Source organism: Melospiza melodia, chromosome 1 (genome assembly GCF_035770615.1).
Source record: "Melospiza melodia melodia isolate bMelMel2 chromosome 1, bMelMel2.pri, whole genome shotgun sequence".
NCBI classification, from domain to species: Eukaryota; Metazoa; Chordata; class Aves; order Passeriformes; family Passerellidae; genus Melospiza; species Melospiza melodia.
Genome location: NC_086194.1, coordinates 154382120 through 154404692, shown reverse-complemented (window position 1 = coordinate 154404692; position 22573 = coordinate 154382120). Strand labels below are relative to the sequence as shown.

The following is a 22573-nucleotide window of genomic DNA, read 5'->3' as shown; positions in this document are numbered from 1 at the left end:
GATACTCTGCTATCCAAACTATTAGCTTGAATTTAGTAACAACAATCCAAAACCTCAGCAGTCTACAAGAGCTGTTGGACCAGTAGGTCTTCAGCCAGAAAACCTGGAAATTCTCACAGTGATAGCAGAACAACTCACCTGAGGACAGAACAGTCAGTACATCTCCTTCAGAAAGAATTTCAACTGCTTAGGAACTGCTTAAGTCTTTTTAAAGGTGTTTGGTGGATAAGATTTGTGCAAACACTCTCACAGCTTTTGTGGAGCTCAGAAGTATTGGGCTGCACTTTGTGTATCACTCTGGACACTGCTGACCAGCAAAAAGATGCCAAGAAAACATTGGCTTTGGAAGGCCAAATATGTTCTGCATGTTGCAACCATGATGACTTCAGCACATCTGCTACCTTGACATGCACAGACCTCCCAATGCTGCTCCTCAGATCTGACAGACGACGGAGCGGCTTCAACGGAGTCTGCCTGTGTCAATTCAATTACATCAACCAGATTACTTCCTCACACGAGGAAGGAGATCCTCCCCCTTGAAACAGGATGCAACTGTCCATCTTAATCTGCATATGACATCTGTCCATCTTTATCTGTATGTGAGACAGACCTCATACACTTGAGCAGGAAGTCTGGAAAGTTTTTCTCACTCTACTTCCAGGGTAATCTCTCTAACTGCAATTCTCAGATCATTAAGATGAGCTCTCCTAAAACCACAAACAGGTAATTGTTTCATAGCTTTCCCTGTCAATCAAACTATTTTGAAGGCTGTATTTTTACACAGTGATTGCAAAAAGTAAAGGCATGAGAGAAAGAAATGGGTTATAGAACTCCAAACTGGAGTGTAACAGCTCTTTAAGACTTTTGTCTGCCTTGGAAGTGGGTTTTCACAAAAGAACATTCAACCACACCGATTTAAAAGTGTAAATGAAAATATGTTCAAGCAAGAGAAAAAGAAGCTTTTTTTCAGTTCCAAGATACTCTGTACCAGTAAAAATAGCATATGCTCTATAAAATGAACCACAGAGAAATGGTTCATTATGAATCATATAATGATTATATCTTATCAACCATATCATATCATGATCAAATACCAGTTGCATCTCAGCCTTAATAGATTTTCAATTCTTAAGATAATACCTTTGAAAATGCCTAATTAACAAAGCCTTTCTGAAAAAAGAAAAAATAGCCTGATGCTAACTTCCTTTTTTCCCAAAACAGTTCTGATAACCAAACATTAGAAATAGCCTAAAATGAAATCCTAAGTATCTACAGTATTTTACTGAGCATTACTCTGAAGTAACTAATGGGAAGGTTTTGACAATGGTGCAATCTCTAAGTACCAAGCAGTGAAAGGAACTTCTCTTTTTCTTTAATAAAAGTAAGACTTAGAAAACGTCTTACAATAAGAGACATTCAAATGGTCACATATAGGAACATCATACACACTGTAACCAGGAAACCTAAGGAACAGAAAGCAGGTTTTCCCAGAGAAACACTGTAAATCCAGGTCACAATTTATCTTCTTCTCTTCACATTAGGATCATATCTGCAACAAAAAAAAAATAAAATCTGTGTCACTAATAAGTAAAACAATGATATTCGAAGTTTATATAGATAGACAGTGTGATGCAAACAGCTTTATTACATATTCATAACAAGGGAACAGCCAGTGCTCAGTCCTTTCTCCTTTAATTAACCATAGTTACTACCATCAGAATGAAGGATGCATGAGGTAGAAGAACCTCTGTATGAACTTAAGATAACTCTTAATGAAATTTTCAGATTTCCTAACTACTTACAACCTTTAAATCTGATGCATGAACAAGCTTTTCCAAGCCTTTAATGTCCCAACACTAAGCTCTTCACTGGAAAAGGACACCACAAAAAACAAGAGAGGAGGGAGGGAAAAGGGGTCCTGTATGTTTATGCTGATGTACATTTGGCCACAACTCATTCACACAAAACCTTTCTGCTGCTTCCTACTCCCACCTAAAGATCCTCACCCTACCTTGCCCTTTATATAGCTTCTGACTGACTTAGAAATTTAGAGCTACTTTCTGGATATACTAAATAGTTACTGATTTACTGCAATATGCTTATAGTTTGACTCTACTTGACACTGCTATCCATTGGTCTTCTCCACTTGTGCTTCATCTCCCAAATTCCTGTCATTTCTTTGAAATTGTGATGTGTTTTGTATTCATGCATGAATAACTTACAGACACATCTGAATGATCAGGTAGTTTTACTTCCACTAATTCTGCTTTCATTCATCAAGACTTTATGCTTAGACAGAAAAATGTGACAACTTGTGAGCAAAATTACATCACCATGTATCTAGAAAGGTATTAGAAGTCACTGTTGTTGCTATACAACTCAGACTTCAAAAATTAAATGTATACCCTTTAAAATACATGCTCCATTATTAACTGTTAATGAACAGAGCAAGTTGTTAATGCAGTAAGATTTTCTGAATGGCTCTAACATGTATTAGCATGTTAGTATCATGTTTGTTTGACAATGAATCAGAAAAAAAAAAAAAAAATCTTTCTTCACCACATACATTTCTCTACTCAAATGCACAACTTTTGGTGTTAGTTAGAAATTCATGAGAGGTGAGAAGTCAAACACTGGTCAGTTGTTTCTTCACATAAAAAACATAGAAAGTAATGAAGTTTTTGCAAAACAAAATGAGGTCCCTGTATTAACTCTCAAAACAGTGATTTGATTTTATTGTTATAGCATTGTAACATGATCGTTCTAATGCTTAACTGTCTTCTGGACATCAAATTCTATGGAAGATTCTATGGATTTGATATGGATTCTATGGGCAGGAGTGGGGAGATAAAGCAGATAGGAGTAGGAGATGATACATGATGGAAATCTCTCATCAGAACAACAGCAGCTTCAACCCTGTCTGTGACTGGCTACAAAGATGCTGACAGTCATGAACATCTTTTCATGTTTTCTCCTCCAACTCACCTCCTCCCATTTTCCATCTTAAATGAAGCCTGAATAGGCTGGTTTTTTTTCCCCAGAGAAATTGCTGAACCACTTCTGACTACATTTTATATATGAGAATACATGAAATTTTGTAAAGAATAGTCAAAGTAATCTCTTCCAAAATCAAAATTTGTCCAAAAACTCTGATGCAAAAAATACACATTTTTAAGCACAAACATAAAAGTCTTACCTAAAGAGATCATCAGCAAGTGATTCTTCTCTTGCCTGTCGGTTCTGTTCCTGAGAAAGTTGATTTAATATTTGATTGTTAAGGATAATTCTAATGAGCTATCTAGAAAAACAATATTCCTGCACTAACACAGTTTTCCCCGAAGTAAGTTCTCTCTAGGTACTCCATTTAGTGCATATTCACATTAGACAAGTTATTTCACTACCCAAATTTGGCTACTGCCACCAACTAATGAAATGGAATAGTTTGTGAAAGGTGTCAATTTTGGTCAGAAATGTGTTTTTTCAGTTTTAAGCACCATTATAGAAATATAATTTCTTAAATCTGATTATTTGTGTATAAGGGGAATTATAATTAGCATTATCTATATTCAGGGATTAAAAAAAAGAGATAAGAAATGTTGATGCAACTGCATCTCAATCAGGCTGTGGGAACAATATGACTCATCAGCAAGTATTTGTAAGGAAACTATCCGAAAATGAAAGTGCTAAAGAATTGCCATGATAAGTGGTTTTTTAGGACTTCTAAATCTAAAGAGATGCACAAAAGAAAAAATATTAAATTTATTCTTACTACATCTCTTCAGTATACTCCAGCAGAGTTTTACTCATGCATTTTCTGTTCTATTCAAGGGCAGAATACCAACTGCACTGTAGAACTATTTGAACACAGTTAGCCACACAGAAATTCTTCCCAGCTCCCTGTCACATTTTTACAAGTCACGAGTTTACATGGCGCTTATTTCACTCACCAAAAGATTGTTCTCATTTAGGTTACTGATTTTGCTTTCTATAAATATTTCTGATTACATGAGTGTTGCATGCCAAATGAATTTAAATAACCAGAAAAAGATGAGTGTTACAACTGACCTCTGACATTCAGTAACTTTACTACTGTACATGCTTCCATGAGCATGTGTGGATGACTAACCAGCTGAGGTTTTATCTAAAAATTAAAATCCTAAAGTATTCCAGTAACGATCACACGTTGGTATGACCATTGACATTACTCAAGTTTTTATTTGATCACGTTTAAAAATTAATTTCTTACCTCCATTTCTTGCCTTAACCAGTCTTCTAGCTCTGAATTCTTTTTAGCATGGTGAGCAATCAAATCTGATCCTCCAATAATGTGTGGAAGTTGTCCTGTCCCAGGGTAAGCTACCTGTTGGACAATAAATTCTTACAATACAAGGCAAACATACTGCAAATAAAAGATCTATTTTAATAAATTCAGAAAGTCTTTTCAGATATCACAGAAGAAAGTCAGGCAGTCTTCCTTTGATTAACATTCAAAGATCATATTTAAAAGTGACTGAAGTTAAAAAAGCATTTACAGAAAGCTATTAACTCCCTCCTTTTACCAAAAGAAACAAACAAAAATACATCGGATAAGTTAATTTCATAGTGCAATAAGTGGAGTTTGAAGTATCGATAAATATCAGTTTATATTTTACTGTCAGACTGCATAAGCAATTCTAACAAAACAGTGGAAAAGAAACTACTATCAGAAAATTAAAACATTATCTAAAAATGAGAGCATACTCCCAGGAAGCAGTATTATCTGATCACATTCTAGACAGTATTTTACGGAAGTGCCTTTCTAGTCATCTCATACCATATGATTTTACTTTTTATTTTATTTTTAATATAAGCTGAAGTGGTACTTTTACACTGAACACTAAGAATCATTTTGCAATTGTCTTCAGGACCCAAGCAAGCAATCATCTTACCTTCTTTATGATATAGCTTTAGTTCTATTTCTAAATCCAAGATTTATTAGTTAAAATGGAAGATTCTGAATCAGACTATGCTGTGCATACAGGTCTTTGGAGAAGTGGGATTGCTAGCTTTTGGAGGTATAACTGAAGTTACAGTAGCTATCACTTAACAACTTATTCCAAGTAACAGCTTGGAACAGGGAATACAAGTATCTACATAATCTAGCACAAGGTAAGCCTTTGTCAACCTGGCACTTCTTCAGCCAACTAACAAAGTACTGTTTACAGTATAATATGGTATTTAAATTCTTTCTTTCGTTAGTTATTATCAATTTATAAAAAAACCTTTAGTAACACATTTCTACAATGAGAAGGCAACACTTCTTAGTATTTTTTAATAGTGCCATCTTGTGACCATTCAAAAACTACACCAACCTTTTTGAACATTTTGAAATTTTTCTTTCCCCCATAGCTGTTATTTCCAGGGAGATGACTGTTCTGTCTTGGATGGCTGACAACCAGTGACCTAAACTCTGTCAAGAGAAGCCTGCTAGGAAGATTGCTGGACTCATCTTGCAGTTTGCTGTGGTTCTTATGTGGGAAGAAAAAGGAAGAATCATTCAAGTGTGTGAACAGACATACAGCATATCTACAGTACAAACTGTAGAGATACTATCATAAGCAGAGCTAAACAAAAGTTAGCATTACAAAACAGTGAGGGAAAGCAGGAGCAGTGCTAGAAGCTAAGATGATGTACAGACTTCTCAGCCTCCTTATATACTATGAATAAAGTAAGTTTGTTTTGCTTATGTTTAAATACGTATTTAAATGCTCCATGGCAGACAAAGTTGAACATCTTCAGCTCAATTCTAGCCTACAGAGATCTGCCCAACATTTGGGCTGCAGGCTGAATTTGATTAATATATCAAATTTTTCTTGTCCATGAGAATGCTCATACATTTGCAAGCAAGTTTGCATGCACACTCTGCTGCCTGGGGCTACATCTATGTGGATTCCTAAGGAGTCTGGGCACAGGACAAGCTCACAAGTAACACAGAACTATGTTCAAGGACAGCTATCCCAGATGCAGTACAGCTGCTTTACAGTAAAATATAACTGTAAGTCCTTAATCTGAGCTGACCCTGCACTTTAATATACCTGCTCAGCATTCCCTCTAATTGGGTTTTTTTTTTGGTATGTAGGTGAAATGGTATTATTCTGTCCCTTGTTGACTGGCTACATTCTATCTCTTCAGAACTTTATTAATTTCAGTTTCATTCAGCCTAGTCTCCCTTCCTCTGCCTCACTGCCACTCCAAGAAATTCTCCTCTCCTTCCTTCCTTCATCTCACCTACAGAAAAACAGCACACTATCTACTGTTAATCACTGTATATGACATCTATTTTTCCAATGCTCCATCTCTTCCATTTTAATTGTGATCTTACAGCAGACAAGATTACATCCCTGGCCGGTCTTTAAGTAGTAATCCAAGAAAATCATCAGCCACAGCAAGGAGTTAATACAGTGACATGTAGTTTCAGTCACCTTTAAGTATCCACCAAATGCCATTACAGAGGCACACAGATTAACTACTTTTCTTCACAGTCTACAAGCTGGACTACACTATTCAAATTTACATATGATTATGTTAAGGAGTGCAATCCTCCAAACCTCCTTTACCCTGAAACAGGATCCAAAAATACTATGTTATGAAGAGCAAAATTTTGATGTGTTTTTGTAATGTTTCTTAAAGTTCGCTGTTCACACTTACAATTAGCTGGCTCCTTACCAAGACTGGAGACTCCTGCTTGATATTACTTTTCATTTCTGAAGTTAGAACTGATCCAAGTTCCTCTTCTTTCTATTTGATTAAAAATTATTTTAAATATAAAACTGAAATGAAATGGAAATTTAACTACATAGAATTGTTTTCTGGTCTTTATGGTAGAATAAACATATTCAAATCAATATAAATTTTTAGACAGGAAATAAATTGCCCTGTACATTAAAATTTTTATGATTTTATGCACATTGTAACAATCATTGGAGATTTTCTCAATTAAGTCACTAGTGTTTGTTCACTTGTTTTTTTTTCCTTTCCTTCCTTATACACTAGGAAGTTTTGTCCATCTATACAATCTTCAAAGTTCTGTCAGGTTCTGGAAGACTGTAAAAGCTTTTGAATATAAAAAGTAACACTTTCAATTTGATATTTGAAGTGCACGTATGTGTAGAAAGGACGTTTCATTACCAGAAGAAAGTGTTCTGCAGGTTGATTATGTCCTACAGTTTAAAACTAGGTTTGCATTACATAAATTATTTTCAATAGTTGGTAAAATACCAAATCAGCTTTATGCACCTTGTAGGTTTTGAGTCAATTGCTCACTTTCTTTGTCTTGTCAGATACACAAGGTGCATCTGTACTTAGAGAAAGCAGTTATCAAATTTGCCTTTATCATGAAATCTCCTTCCCAGTCGACTGGAAATGTATTTTACATTAATAAAGTAAGTCATTATTAAACTATGAAAAGACTTCTTTTCAGCAGAAATCTTTAAGCATATTTATCTGCTAAAGTACCAGTTTAGCTGCACATAAGAGTATTTTTCTCCTTCAGAATCCTGACAAAAAGTTAGACTAGAAAAACTTTCCAAGCACCAAAATTCAACAGACTATTGCAAGCACCAATTTTAGTCGCCCAGTATGCTCAGACCTAATAAAAAGGACCTACTGCCTGACAGTGTAAAAAGCAAGAAACAAAATTCCCTAAATCACAGGACTTGTCTTTTAAAGTTTGCCTGTTAGTAACACACACAAAAAACACCATTATAATGAAGTTAAAGTTCACACTTTGCCAGAAGCAAGCTCCAGTAAAGCATCAACAAGGTGTCAAGCTGCTCTCACCTAAGGATGCATAGAGAATTAGTCATTCTTATGTGGTCCAAGGAATCTTGCAAATTCCAGTTAATCATGCATTCAAACTTTTAAACACTTAAACACTGCCTACACTGTAAATGGACTGGACAGTAAGTGCTAAAGTACATATATTCTAAATAAACAAAAAAATAAACTTTTGCTCTTATTCCTATTGTATTGTTAATACCCTAGATCTCTTAACATTATTTTCCTTTACAAATCTGCTTTTCTTTTTTTCCAACAAAGTGACCATTGTTAACTCAAGATGTATGGTTTTCTTCATATCTCTTAGAGAATTTCCTCAGTGTCAAAAACAGAAACAGGAAAATAATCACAAAAACACAAGCTGTGTTTTGGTTTTGCTGTTGTTTTTGTTGGTTTTGGTATTAAATTTCTCATACAGGAATTTTAATAATCTTTTACACAATATCAAAAGACTCAAAAGATGTTGGACATTACTGTGGTATTCAACAGAAGATGTCAACCAGAAGTTTCTTTAGAAAATAATTACAAAAATATAATTGAGTACTATCTTAGTATAAATAACAATACTGTAATTAACACAGCAACAAGCAGTCCAAATTACTGTAATTAACACAGCAACAAGCAGTCCAAATTTTTCTTGGACTACAAATATATTCTCCTATTCTACTTACAGTATATAAAGGCAGCTTTCAATAAGCAAAGAAAAAAATGCCCAGAAGAATGAAAAGCCATTTAGGTAGGTGTAAAACTGCAATGTTCACATGTAAAAGATGAATCATTCTGAACTAAAAATCAATGTATGAGATGGAAGCAAACAAACTTTACAGAGCCACTTTCTTTATGCAGGCAACCTCCTCCTTAAAGGAGTTAATTGCATCCTTTTAACAAAATTGCAAATTTCAAGATTAGGCACCTGAGAAGAATATAAAACTTACCAACACTTTATTCTCCTCTTGCTGATTTACAGTTACTTCTGGAATCCTGCTTCCTTTGGCTTCCAAACATTGTTTTTTTCGTTTACTTCTTTGAGCCTCCTGGTCATGATCTGCCATTTGATCTTCCCAGGCTACGTCTCCACTTCCAAACACAATTTCTAGTGCTTCTGTATCTTCAGATAAATCATCTAACTCCTTTCTCTTTTTTGGTGCATGATTTTCTCTAGAAGAGGTTTTAGTGTCTGTTCTATCACTTGTTAGTTTGACACTTTCCCTCATAGGCTTCATACCCCTGTCTTCTGCAGAATTTGGGTTTGGGTCAAGGATGTTATTTTTCTTTTGATGCTGTTTTGCTTCACTATTGCACATCAATGAAGTTGTGGATTCAGTGCTCTTGGGAAGAGGCGATGACCTTTCCTCCAATTTGGCTATTTTGGGTACAGAGGTTTCTTCTTCTTCAGCTCTTTCCCTTAGCCAGAAATAAATTACAAAAGAAAGAAATTACAAAAGCATTTTTGAGTATGATTAGCTGCACCTACAACATAACAGCTTCTGGGGTTTTAGGGAGTGCCTTGTGAAATTTAAAGTACCCTTGAGGAAGAGCTTTCTATTCTAGGAATTTGATCTAAAAATTACCTTTTTAAGTATATGTCAAATTTAAGTACATTGCTTGAGTTAAAATTTTCTAGAAACATCATGAACATACCAATAAGAGAAGTAATGGCAAGAACATTTCAAGTACCTTTTTCTGGAAACCTGGAAGTAATTTGTAATTGAGTTTGGATGACATGAAGCACTCTCACGAGTTTTGCCAGCTTCTGGAATTTTAGATGGTGAGACAGGCTGACTTCTTTGGCTGAATCCAGATGTTCTGCTCCCTCTAGGCATCGATGTTCCTGCATTTACACTGCCACTTGTGCCACTGTTTTTCTTTCCAGTTGTATCCTGGAAAGCCATTTTCCTTTGTCTATGCACCTGGGAAGTATTCTCTATCTCCACACTAGATTAGAGAGGAAAGAAATACTAAATGACACACGGGGAGGTTACCAGAGATACACACCCAATCACAGATATACTTTTTACAAAAGCTATACCTGTACTTTGAATAAACTTACAAACAATATGCTAAAAACAAACTGTGACACCTTCTATGATCAATACATTTTTATAATTGTGAAATGGCTTGAAAATTTTTAATAGTTCAGCCAGTCACGACAGATATGCAGTATCTTCATGTGTATTTGAAAGTCATCTAAATCCTATGGGATGCTTTCTGTAATCTAGTACTCAAAAGCAGAAATGATCTCACTGCAGACAAGTGACAGCAATTCAGTGAATGGCATTTCTAACCCTGTATATCTTTCCCCATGGCAATGACAGAGCTCCTCTGCCATAAAAGACTGCTTTATTTGCAAGTATTAGCTTAGAAATTGCCATGAATACTTTACCATGTCTGCTCTTCTGTATCAGCTATGTATAAGGTGCTGCTATGTGCAGCAGTTGGCATTACGGTTTCATCCACAGCCACACTCTGGGACATGGCTCGGCCTACAACAGCAGAACTTTCAGGTACAGCTGCAAGACCAACACAAGAGAAGAATCAGAAGGTTAATATCAAATCTGTGATTCTTTGCATTTGCTATTTCACATTACTACCTGATCACGTGAGATCTTTGTAAAATGATCTTAAAGCAGTTTTCATTAAAAAATAAGCAGATTTATTAATTTTAAAAAAATTGACAGCTCTAAAGGACCATATTCTGGAATTCAGATTTAGTTAAATATTCTACTGATTAAATAATGAAATTCTGCTTAAATAAAAATGAAACATAATGAGAGATCATATACCAAATACGTACATAATGTACTTTAAAAAACATGGGGTATATATTTTATGCAAAAAAATAAAATATATCTCATACAATATACAGATCATGCAAAACTGTCAGAGCACAAAATTCCTTATATTTACTCCTTTATGACGATCTCTAATGTGATTATTGTATCTATGACACAGGGTTTTTTTCAATTTTAAACCCTGCTCCCTTTAAACTCTGATATATAGTCTGTTTATACAATTTCAGACAACTTAACTTTTATCCACTTAAATTGTTCAGACTGGAAACAGGAATCAGCATCTCTGCCAGTATTGCATAGATGTCTTTCTCTATTCAAAATGCATTTTCAAACAAGTAACATTCTTGCATGTTAAAGACAAACTTATGGGGGTTGTTCTTTGATTTTTTTTCTTTGATTTTCTACTTGATACAACATTTTGTAGAACAAAGCAGAATCTATAAAACATAATTCTGAAAATATCATAGCAACAAAACATAGAATAATATGAAGAGGCATGAAAAGAGAGAAACAAAACCTCTTTCTGTCTCTCCAAGACTTTTATTATTACCGCATTTGCAAATAGAAGCTTCAAGTCACGACTTGGAATGTCCACTCCCAAACCACTACTTCAGCAAATGTGGTGATCATGTCTCATTGTCCTAACTTATGGAAAGATTATTTTTAGTTTTGAACTGTGCAGGAGGTGTCTGCATTTTCCTAAAGCAAATTCTGTTTAGAGCAAAGGGCAAAAAAGAAAAAAATGCAAGCCTTACGAATTATTTCCATTCTTATTCTCCCGATTTCTGAAATTCATGTTTAACTTCCTGATTACTCCAGTCTTTTATGATGACAGAATAGCACGGAATTCAAACTACTACATACATATGAATTCAGTGGTCACTAAAAATATGAACTTCAGATGCTTTTAAAGTACCTTTCCTTTCAAGGTCACTGTTCTACGTGTCTGCCTTTTAGGCTAGTTTTAGATCCACTTTTTTCTTTACGTAACAGTAATATAATTTTCATTACAATTTACTGCAAGACCATTAAAAACCAATTACCTCTTTGGAGTTGTATACATTTTTCACAGAATGTCACTCCTTTTTAGTGGTCTTGCAAAACAGATCAACTTGAACATTCTAACTGATGCTCCTACACAAAAAGAAATACTGCCTCTTTGAGGCTGTTAACTTATTACTACCCTTCTTCCAATTACCTTTGGAAACAGGCTGCTTTTGAGGGTTGCAGTATTTTTCTGTAGACATGAAGATAACTGCCAATCCAATTTCTGCCTCTGGAATAGCCCTAAGATTCTTGCTGTTAATATACAAATAAAAAAAAAAAAAGCTTTTCAGTACAGATTCAAAGACAAACAGGCAAATGACCATAGGTATGGCAAAGTACAAAATGTTCCATTCTTCCTTCAAAAAACACTACCTTTTTTCCCAATACAGTAAGTCAGCACAATTATCCTTCATTAGAGCCAAGTGCTGTATATGTGAACTCCCATGTTTCCTGCTGCTGTAGCCACTGTATAGCTCCAGTAATCTGGCCCGTACATCTCTCCTTTCCTGATTTTTGGGCATATAACCAATTATGCTCTACTTCTGATTCAAAAATGTGTGAAAAGAGACTTGAAAAATCTGACCACTTCTGACAGGTCAGGCACCCTTCCCCCCCAAATCTTCTGTACTACAGTCATGAGGAGAGATTGAGTACTGTCTTCTCTAACTAGCAGGAAAATTTAGGGGAACTAGGTTTATGTGTTAGGATTGAGATTTTGTTTCCTTGTTTTAATAAAATGGCATAATGATAATGCAAACCTTTATAATATATGCAGTCTGCCCTCTCAAACAAAACCTACCACCAAAACAAAAAGTAATTTTCATTAAACAAAAGTTGTTCTTCAAAAACACTGTACAAATAATTCTACATGACCTGAAGGTGCCATCTCATCTCCTTTTGATGAAATACATATAATCAATGAAATATCATAAATTATCTATTTTGAATTCTTAGAATATATTAATTTTAACTTCTTTTAAATAGTAGAAGAGAAACTATTTGCTGTTTGTAATTTTAAAGAAGCTTCATTATAATGAATTTTTGTAGAACAGAGTTCTACAAAAAGATAATAAAAAGAGAAGAAAATGGGAAATCCATCAAATCCTCAGGGAACTGCCAAGTTCTTTCTTTACTGCTTCAAACGGTTTTAGTCCCTCTGCTAAATACTTAGAACAATGTAAAAATGTCCTCTTTATAAGCATTCTCCTGCTAAAATATGTATGCAAACACCATGACCAAGTCTCTGTAGAAGTTCTGAAATTACCCTACTGCTGTACTAGAGAACAATGCTGCACCTTTCCAAGTCAGTCAGAATGGAATCAGTCCAGTTTGTCATAGAGTCAGATCCTGAGATCTGAGAGTTTGCCAAACCCACATCAACTACACAAACTTCTGGAGAAAGTAGTAAAGGCATTTCTTTTCTTCCTTCTGTCATCAACTTTACTTCCCCTCCTCCAAGAACAACTGCTGGACCCAGTTTCTTGTGCTATAAAGAGAATGCAAAAAAAAAAAAAAAAACAACTTAGAATGCAGAGGTATCAGAATACAAAATTATCAGTGTAGTGCTTCTCACTGATGCACTACTGCAGATGAAATATGTTCTGTTCCTTCTTTATATTTTATCTTGCTTAGGCCACTGTACCATAGAAAAAATACACAGAAATTCTTCTTTCCTGATGAACTCAGAATGAGTGTGATTTCAGAGTGAACAATTCTGTACTTAGCTACCCCCGCAATATTTTTGCAATGTAAAGCCTGATTACCTGTTTGGCAGTTAGAAATACAAAAGTTTTTCCATTGAATATTTTTTTCCTTTCATGATGCTCAGATAAATCCAAGTTTTCGCTGCCAATGGAAGGCTCATCAACTGGAGGATAAAAGCTGCAAGAACAGAAAATGAAAGTTACAAAATTCAGATTCGTTTACCAGTACTGACTCACAGTCCTTCCTGTTTAAGAGTCAAGTTCTGAAGTTAAAATCCTGCATTTCTCCGTGAAAACTACTTACATAAATAATTTTCAAGAGATTGTTAAGAAGAAACAGAGCCCCCAGTTTATCAACATCAAAGAGAAGACCAAGACTTTCTACTTCAGTAACTAAGAAAGCACTTTAAGGAATGCATTCACCCAATCTGCTGTACACATATCCACATTCTTACTAACAATACTGACAAATGAGACTGCAACTTTATTCTGCACTTACTCTAAATAATAGTAAAACTCCACAAAAAATTAGTCATCCTGCTTCCTCTACTCTCCCTGTGAGGACAGTCACCCCTCATTCTCTTCTACTGTGTCAAATTGTGTACCACCACACTCCAGAACAACCTACAACATGACAGCAGACAAGTGCACTTTTTTTGCTGGTGGGATAGAGAACAGAAGGGATTCACTCTGCAGATTCTCTATTAGTTCATCCAATACAGGGAAACTGAGCAGAAGTTTAGCTGGGAAATGTATTAGGCAAAAATAAAACTCTACCCTGAAGCCCTAAATTACGTCACAGCCTGTGACCTCAGCTCCAGTTAATGATGGCCTGCCCAGAACATGAAAAGCCTCAGAAGTTAGGACATGCATCTACCTAATAATTTCAGGATACTTACAAGATCTTTGAGCCACATACTCACAGCTACAGCAAGTCTGACAGACCAATATGAAGGCATATGTCAGAGAATGGAAACTATAGGTCAATTTTAACCAAATTATACCACATCTGTACCCAAATAGCTGTTTATGTACATAGTTTGGCTGATCACAGAACTACTTATCTTTATTCTGACAGCTGATTATGTATCCTTTTCTTACTATGCAAGAAAAAAAAAAAAAAAAAAGAAATACAGGAAAAAAAATCAGTTTAACACCAAAGATTGGCAAATTCCAAATAAGAAATATATGAAATGCAAAAATATTGACGCTTCAGAATGTCACAGTTTGACGCTGGCACAATGCCAGTGCCCCCATGAAAATATATGCTCCCTGGTGTCTGCTGTGAGATGTGACCAGGAATAGAGCAAAGCAGGCTCCAACTTCGGAATGAAGAAGAAAAAAAACTTTATTAACCTACAACTAAAGAAACACAGACAGAACTCAGAATGAAAACCCTCCACAAACATTCCTCCTCCCCCCACCAAATTTCCAATACATCCACCCCTCAGATCATCAACTCTCAGTCCATCACCACCCTTCAGATAATCAAGTCTCTCACTTTTGGGACATCTGTCCCCCCAGATTTCACAGATGACTGAGTGGCTTTGACATATTACATAAACCCTCCTAATGTAAAGCAGCATCTAGAAACTAAGGAGTATTTCCCACCAATTTCTCCAGATTGGCATCTGTATTTTGGTAACAAGGTAGTGTCATGTTCTGTGAAATATATTTTACCACATATCAAGCACAGCTTATTGTGAATCCTCTTGTTTTGTTTCTATTTCCATGTGTGCACCAGAACCTGGTTTAGCATCTACCCAGCCTCAGTCTTCAAACTGTTCTAGCAATGGCCACTAGCACACCTACTAAAGGAAACAAATTGCCATTTCCTAACATATATGCATATTTATGCCCATATGAATGTATATACATAGTGGGAATTTCTTACCTATATAAACCACGTGTTCATACAATAAAAAACCAACAACCACAACCCTCAAACAAAACACAAATGTCTCCCTTTTCAAGGTAAAATGAGTAGCAATATGGGCTCAGATTAAATTGTCACATACAATACTGTGACTATTTTACATTTTCTCCCATTGAGAAAACAACCAGAAGAGCTATTCTGCAGTATTTATTGATTCCAAATTAAGAATTTCCTTTTGAAGTTAATTTAACCATGAAAACAATGAATATTTCATTCTCATTTAGTGAAAGCCAATGCATATTAGTCTCACTTCATCTCTCAACAGATAATTAAAAACCTCTTCTATTTCAGAGAATTCAATGGTCAGGCTAACTCTGTTCTGACCAAAGTTTACAGTAAACTCAGTAACTAACAGCACACTGGAAAAATACCTCTGTGTAATGAAATAAACTTGATCTAATCTCTTTTATAAAAGTGTAATTTATTTTTATGTATCAATTCCCAGAAGCTTTTGAAGCAACATTTAAATACCAACAAACAAGTTCCTTTTCAGTGACAGTAACATCTCTAAGCATAGAGTCAATTCCAGAGCTCATTTTTTAACTCTAGAGATGAGAACAATACAATCGCTGGAATATTAACATGTTAATCATACTAAGTATTCCTCCACAAATAAAATTACTATGAATTGCACATTATGTCAAAAATCATCAGATAAAAGTGTAGTTGTCTGATAATCTAGCTCCCATAAATTTAATTCTGCAACACAGTAAACATGATGATTTGGCAACTTACCTTACATGATTTGGCAACTGTTGCCTGGACTGAACAGCTCTGATTAATTCAGAAAAAAACTCTGGCTTTATAATTGGTCGAGCACAAATCAAAGCACATATAGTCTGAAAAACCAGAAAATACACATTTACTACATAGAAAAAGTTCAAACATCATATGGTTCAACTGACATTAGCTTTTTAAGATCTAAGATGTGGAAAATAAAACAATACTGATTTGTGCTTCTAGGATTGTTTTGCTTCTAAGAGCCTAGCTTTTAATTGGTGTTTTGATTAAAGTTATGAAAATGTAGAAGGTAACTAATGAAAACCACTAAGTCTTCAAAACTGGCTTTTTTTGTTTTCTTTCCCTTCAACCTTATGTTGACATACACGTCTTCTAAACTTGGAGAAAGAAGAGTTGACTACAGTTTTGTAGAGAAAAGTCTTGAACAGCTCTAGAATTTAATTAGCAGTCGTGGGAAAGCCACAAAGCAATGCTATCAACAGGCAAAAGCTCAACATACCTTAACAGTAACTTTTACTGATACCATTACAAGGTGGGTACATTCTTTTGTCCATTCATTCACTACAAGGCCTCCAAGCTGCTGGATGGCTTGATTTAAAGCATTTTTCTGAGCTACATCTAAACACGAGGAGCAGACAACCAAAGGTTCATATTCCACTCTGCAAAGAGCAAGTAAAGAGAATTGCTTAAGTTAATTCAGCCAGTCATCATGATCAACAGAGCTGACTTAACTATCACATTTTGTATCTCATGGAAATCTGAAGGAAAAAAAGTAAAAGGCCCATACTCTAATCTAGATCAAAGTAAAATCTTCCTGCTTTAAAATTTCCTGAAAAAACAAAATACTAATTTTTATTCAGAAAAATTAATGTCAATTTGACCAGAAACATTTTATGGACTTGTGGCCCTCTTACAGACATCACCTAGAATTAGTGTCTCAAGAATAGAGCAAGGTCTGGGAATATCCAAAAGAAATCTGAATGTGTGCCTCCAAAAGCAAAAGTATGCTCAAGAGGACAGGTCATCAACAGATCAATACTTAAAAATATAAGTATCATAAAATGCAATTTCAAGTAAGTTTCCTAACATGTCCATTATCCTTGACCATAAGCCTTTATATCTATTTTAGATCTTCCATATCAAATTATATTATTTCATGTTTAGATTATTTAAATTTCCTTCTAGACTTTCTAGTACAATAGCCATGATGTATCTGGTCTCATGGTATGATTCCTGTATCATGTTTCAGGTATGTTTACCTAAAATATTAAAAAAAAAATTATTGTAGTAATAGGTGGAGAATGTCAAGTTTTTTCTAACAATAAATAATACCAGCAGCATTGGTTAAACTGAAAAAAATTTTAAGGCACAAAGCCACCACATTGATTTTAATGGTCATTAGACTCTTCCTATTTATCTCTACTTCATTTTGAGAAGTGCTTCCTGAAAATAAACAGATAGCACTGGCTACCATGTTAAATTTGGAAAAAAAAAATCAAGCTGGTTTCACATCCTCCTGCAATGTCAGTTCTTTTCTCATTACATTCTAACAAGGGCTCCAACAAACTCAAAATCTTTCTCCCTGCTTCTCACTTGGTGTAGGATTTTGTTCTTTGCCTAAAAGAGCCTGAAAATACTCTCTGTACATGACATATTATCTTCTAAAATGCCAATGTTTTCTTATCTACAATTTTAATATCCCAGTGTCAAAATAAATTATGTAAAAATATAATGGAAAACTATTTCAGAAGCAGGTGTGGAACACAGGCAAAATGCTACTTACCTCCTCTGCTTTCTAAAAATTAATCATTACTGTATCACTTGCAAAGTCGCACAATGTGCTAAAATACTCTTCTAAAAAATTAATTTTTTACTCGATATTTTATAATCAAAACACTTACCTAAACTTGCTCTCAAAGACTCCAAAGTTGATTCTGTCACCAGATTGCAAAGACACTGAAGCACCATTGAGTTTTGATCCATTAACAAAAGTGCCATACTTTGATGTATCTCTTACTGTTAGTACTGGTACTGTGAGAGACTGACTCTGAAAATAAACATAAATAAGCCATTACAGTTTATCACAAACAAGTTACTAATTGTGAATCAAAGTAATGGATAAATAAGAAGCAGCCCACAAAAGATCATCTTAAAAAAAGACTATAGACAGTAAGTCTTGCTATATGTAATTATTTGTCTCCTGTTTTTCGCTGTAGAGGAATGAGAGAAAATATCCATGTATTTAGCTTTAGAACTTTTGTGCTTCTTACTCTTTCTGGCGATAGCACTTCATCTTTCTGGAGTGTGCATGGCAGTCACTCACTGGCCCAAAGCCTGAGCTGGTGCAATTTGGCAAGGCTCTAAGATTTATTTTATTTTCACCTACCACAGTGTTCTATCCTGGGCATTGGGCTGAATAGCAAATAAAAGCCCCAGGTCACCTGAGGGCACTTTCTTGTGCTTCCTTCCATGAGGAATGCTAGTCTTTCCTGAACTGCAGGACATGGAGACACCAGCAGCTCTTGAGAAGCGGTTAGATACTGTCAGATTTCCAAAGTGGCTCACAAGCCAATGAGAACACTGACAGCTTGTTTTTATGAAATTCTGCCATGCAGTTATATGCTGCTACACAGAATGGGTAAGGTGTGAAGGGACCACTGGAGGTGATCTAATCCAAGCTGCCTGTTGGAGCAGGTTTCCTTACAGAACACTACTGGGGATTGTCCTTTGGAGTATCCAGAGTAGAGACTCCATAACCTGTCTGGGCACTCTGTTCCAGTGCTGAGTCCCTCTCACAGCACCGCTCTTGTGTTTTCAGGTGGAACTTTCTGTGTTCCAGTTTCTTCATTCCTACTGTTTGGCACCACCAAGAGCCTGGCTCCATCCTCTTGACACCCTCCCAGCTGCTGACAGACATAACGAGGTCCCTTCTCAGTGGTCTCTTCTCAAGGCTGAATGGGCCCACATCCCTCAGCCTTTCCTCACAACTGAGGTGCTCCTGTCCCCTCATTATCTTCATAGCCCTCCACTGGACTCACTCAGTATTTGCAGTATTAAAGGGACAAATAACTTTCACATGTTTTATTTTAAATACTACATAAGGTTACATAAATGAAATTTCTGCTGACTGGCTTCAAAACATCCGTAACTGTCACAACACTCAGTGACATAAATTGCTGATTGCTAATTCTCCTTGGTACATTTTTCTTTTCCGTGCCGTAAGCAAACACGGAATTAATGATGTGAAATGAAACAGAAGCTAAGTCTGCAGTGAAACAACTGAAGCACTTCCCAGAACCTAAAAATTTGTCTGTGTAGTGAAAGTCAATTGCATCATTTTCCTGCTATGAATATTTTAATACAAATTCCTAGTGAATCTTTGCTCTGGTATAAAAGGAAGCTTGGACTACTAAAATTATGCCACAAAATTCCTCAACAAAGCAATAAAACCTAAGGGGGAAAAAATAAATTTCAAGATAATAAAACCAAAAACAGAGGTGATCAATGCTTCTACTCCAAGCATAAAACTGGTGAGAGCAAAATGAGAGTATGCATGGTCATGGCAGCCTGAATTAGCCCCACAGAGCACTGATAATGCAGTAAAATGGTGGCTACTTACAGGGCTTGTCTCAGGCCGACTTACGGTCAGCACTGCGTGACTTCGGCTGATGGACTGATCATCCTGAATTAAAATTGTGCAGCTCCTGCGTCCCACAACGTATTCTACACCGCTTAACAGCCGATAGGGCTCCCCTGGAAATCAACAAGAGACAGAAAAATAACAGTTTAGAAAAAAACCCCAGGAAAATACCCGAAGCACATGGGAGAGACACAGAGAAGTCTGTAGTACATCTAAATCTCAGCTCTGCCACGCATCATTTATGGTCAGAGCATGGTGCCAGTAATGCCAAGGTTGTAGGTTTTATCCCCATGTGCCATTCACTTAAGAACTGGACTCAATGACCCTTCCAACTTAGACTATTCTGTGACTCTGAATTCTGTGATTCTGATTAGAATTATCCATTTAGCTTATAGACAAAACCTCTTTCTTGCTCCCTTGCTCTGTCCATTATAAAAAGACATCTTTTATGATAAACCAGTTTCAAAAGTGGCAGCACAATTTTTTCAAGGACAATATATTTTTACCAATACTTTCTTGAAGATTAAGTGTAACATCTAGAAGAAAAAAACCCCCCACAATTTAAGATAGATTTTCTAAAACACCTTTGTAAGGCTACCTAATTTTTGAGGTTATATTATTTATTCACATAACTGATTAAGAGGTTCAGAGGAAAATGTCTTCCTAATGAATGTAAGATCTTCATGTAAATGAAATTGATACTTAGTAAGTTCAGCCTCTGACCAATGCTTATGCTTTAGCTTATGCTTTGTACCTGTCACCTGAACCCCATGGTGGCTTCCCAGTGAATGGCTTGACCTCCCAAAGGTGTGCTACCACTGGTCAACAGAAACAAAAATGTTCCTTGATGAATAAAAGTACATAAAGACAGATTCCAGTTATCGACTCTGGCAAATAACTTTCCAAATATGAACTGTGCATAAATGATCATTCTGAATAGAATGAAGAGTGTTTTGATTCACTCAAGAGCTCTTTAAGCAGTAAGAGGTAAATCAGTTCATTTCAACATGATTAGGTGCTGTATCCACCAGGAAATAATTCAAACATCCAAATTTTCCTCCCAGTGAACCAGGAAATAGAGCAGACACAGTTATGTTAGGCCTGTTCCTTACAAGCACTTAGAAAGAAATATATGTATTATACAATACCTATTATTAAAGCTCCTATAGACAAGAAAACAAGGAAAAGTATAGAGGCGATTTAGTTTCAAAACTTTTCATACAAGAAACGCCATGAAGTTCAACACTTGGTCCTTGAAACATCAACACAACAGTTACACATCGTTTCTGAGGTTGCTGCCTCAGAGTTCAACTCTCCAGGTATTTCAAAGCAGGACTCTGTAGCGTGCAGCACCCTAAGGCATCCCACACGGGCTCGGAAAGCAGCCCTACTGGGTTTGGCAGGCGCTGTGGTCGGCAGGGCTCCAGGGAAATACGGAGGTTTCGGCGAGGACGAACGCCCCGAGCGACCAGGACTTGGATCAGCACCGGCCCAGGCAGCTCGGACAGACACGCCCGGCTGGAGCCGGCCCTGGGGCAGCCATCGGCCCTGAGGCAGACATCGGCCCGGCTGGAGCCATCGGCCCTGGGGCAGCCATCGGCCCTGGGGCAGCCATCGGCCCGGCTGGAGCCAACCCTGGGGCAGCCATCGGAGCCATCGGCCCTGGGGCAGCCATCGGCCCTGGGGCAGCCATCGGCCCGGCTGGAGCCAACCCTGGGGCAGCCATCGGCCCTGGGGCAGCCATCGGCCCGGCTGGAGCCAACCCTGGGGCAGCCATCGGAGCCATCGGCCCTGGGGCAGCCATCGGCCCTGGGGCAGCCATCGGCCCTGGGGCAGCCATCGGCCCTGGGGCAGCCATCGGCCCGGCACGCCCGGGGACCGCGCAGCAGCGGGAGGGGCGGCGAGGGGTCCGCGGTGCCCGGGCCCAGCCCGCCGGAGCGGCGGAGGCGTCTGTCGTTCCCTCACCTTTTCCCGAGGCGGGCACCAGCTTCCACATCCTGCAGCTCCGCCCGGCAGTCCCGGCGACCCGGACAAGGCCGGGCCAGGAAGGGAAAATCCCGGGAGCTGTCGCTGCCGCCGCGATCCCGCGCGCTGGGCCGGGATAGGGGGAGGGGCGCGGCCGAGGGCGCCGCCTACTGGCCTCGAGCTACCGCCGCAGCCGTGGGCCGGCGCGCGTGCGCGGGGCGGGGCCAAGGGCTGGGGCGGGGCCGGGGGCTGGGCCGAGACGAAAGCGGGCCGGGACCGGGGCGGGGCCAGGGCGGAGCCGGGGCTGGGCCGAGGCGGAAGCTGGGCGGGACCAGACAGGGGTCGGGCTGGGGCGCGGCCGAGACGAGGCCAGGGGCTGGGGCCCGGCGGCCGGGGAGGGGCCCGGCGGCCGGGGAGGGGCCCGGCGGCCGGGGAGGGGCCCGGCGGCCGGGGAGGGGCCCGGCGGCCGGGGAGGGGCCCGGCGGCCGGGGAGGGGCCCGGCGGCCGGGGAGGGGCCCGGCGGCCGGGGAGGGGCCCGGCGGCCGGGGAGGGGCCCGGCGGCCGGGGAGGGGCCCGGCGGCCGGGGAGGGGCCCGGCGGCCGGGGAGGGGCCCGGCGGCCGGGGAGGAGCCCGGGCGCTTTCCCGGGGCTCTCGCTAGCGCCCGTATCGCAGCCGGTCCCCATCGCTCTGTGTCAGCGTGGTTTGGGGCTGGCATCTCACAGGAGTCACTGCTGTGCCCCCCTCCCGCTACCAAAAGCCAGGCCGTGGAAAACTAATACATTCAGTCATATCATCGTGTTCACTTTCACCATGAAATACAATGATTATTTCAAGGTAGCTGTTTGGCACATTTGTGTTTTCCAATGCGTGGTTTGTACTTTGTTTCCTCTTGCTAGCATTGTTCCGATGAAGCTTCCTAAATTCCGTAGTATTT

The 22573-nt window shown here is 38.3% G+C and overlaps 1 protein-coding gene across 3 annotated transcripts; it reads right to left on the bottom strand.

Annotated features, from left to right (window-relative positions):
* Positions 1-1350: 1350 nt before the first annotated feature.
* NBN (nibrin) lies at positions 1351-21772 on the bottom strand. Of its 3 annotated transcripts, XM_063172722.1 has the most exons (16): positions 21640-21772; positions 19654-19787; positions 17936-18081; positions 16534-16693; positions 16029-16132; positions 13418-13535; positions 12950-13140; positions 11806-11906; positions 10199-10325; positions 9493-9750; positions 8751-9219; positions 6706-6777; positions 5352-5507; positions 4247-4360; positions 3197-3246; positions 1351-1549 (listed from the first exon to the last, which is right to left on the bottom strand). In XM_063172722.1, exons 1-16 carry the CDS (start codon positions 21668-21670, stop codon positions 1519-1521), a joined length of 2262 nt encoding a protein of 753 aa, XP_063028792.1. In that variant the 5' UTR covers positions 21671-21772; the 3' UTR covers positions 1351-1518. The 3 variants fall into 3 exon arrangements, with proteins under 3 accessions (XP_063028792.1, XP_063028800.1, XP_063028808.1); XM_063172730.1 differs by lacking the exon at positions 6706-6777; XM_063172738.1 differs by lacking the exon at positions 9493-9750.
* Positions 21773-22573: the final 801 nt, after the last annotated feature.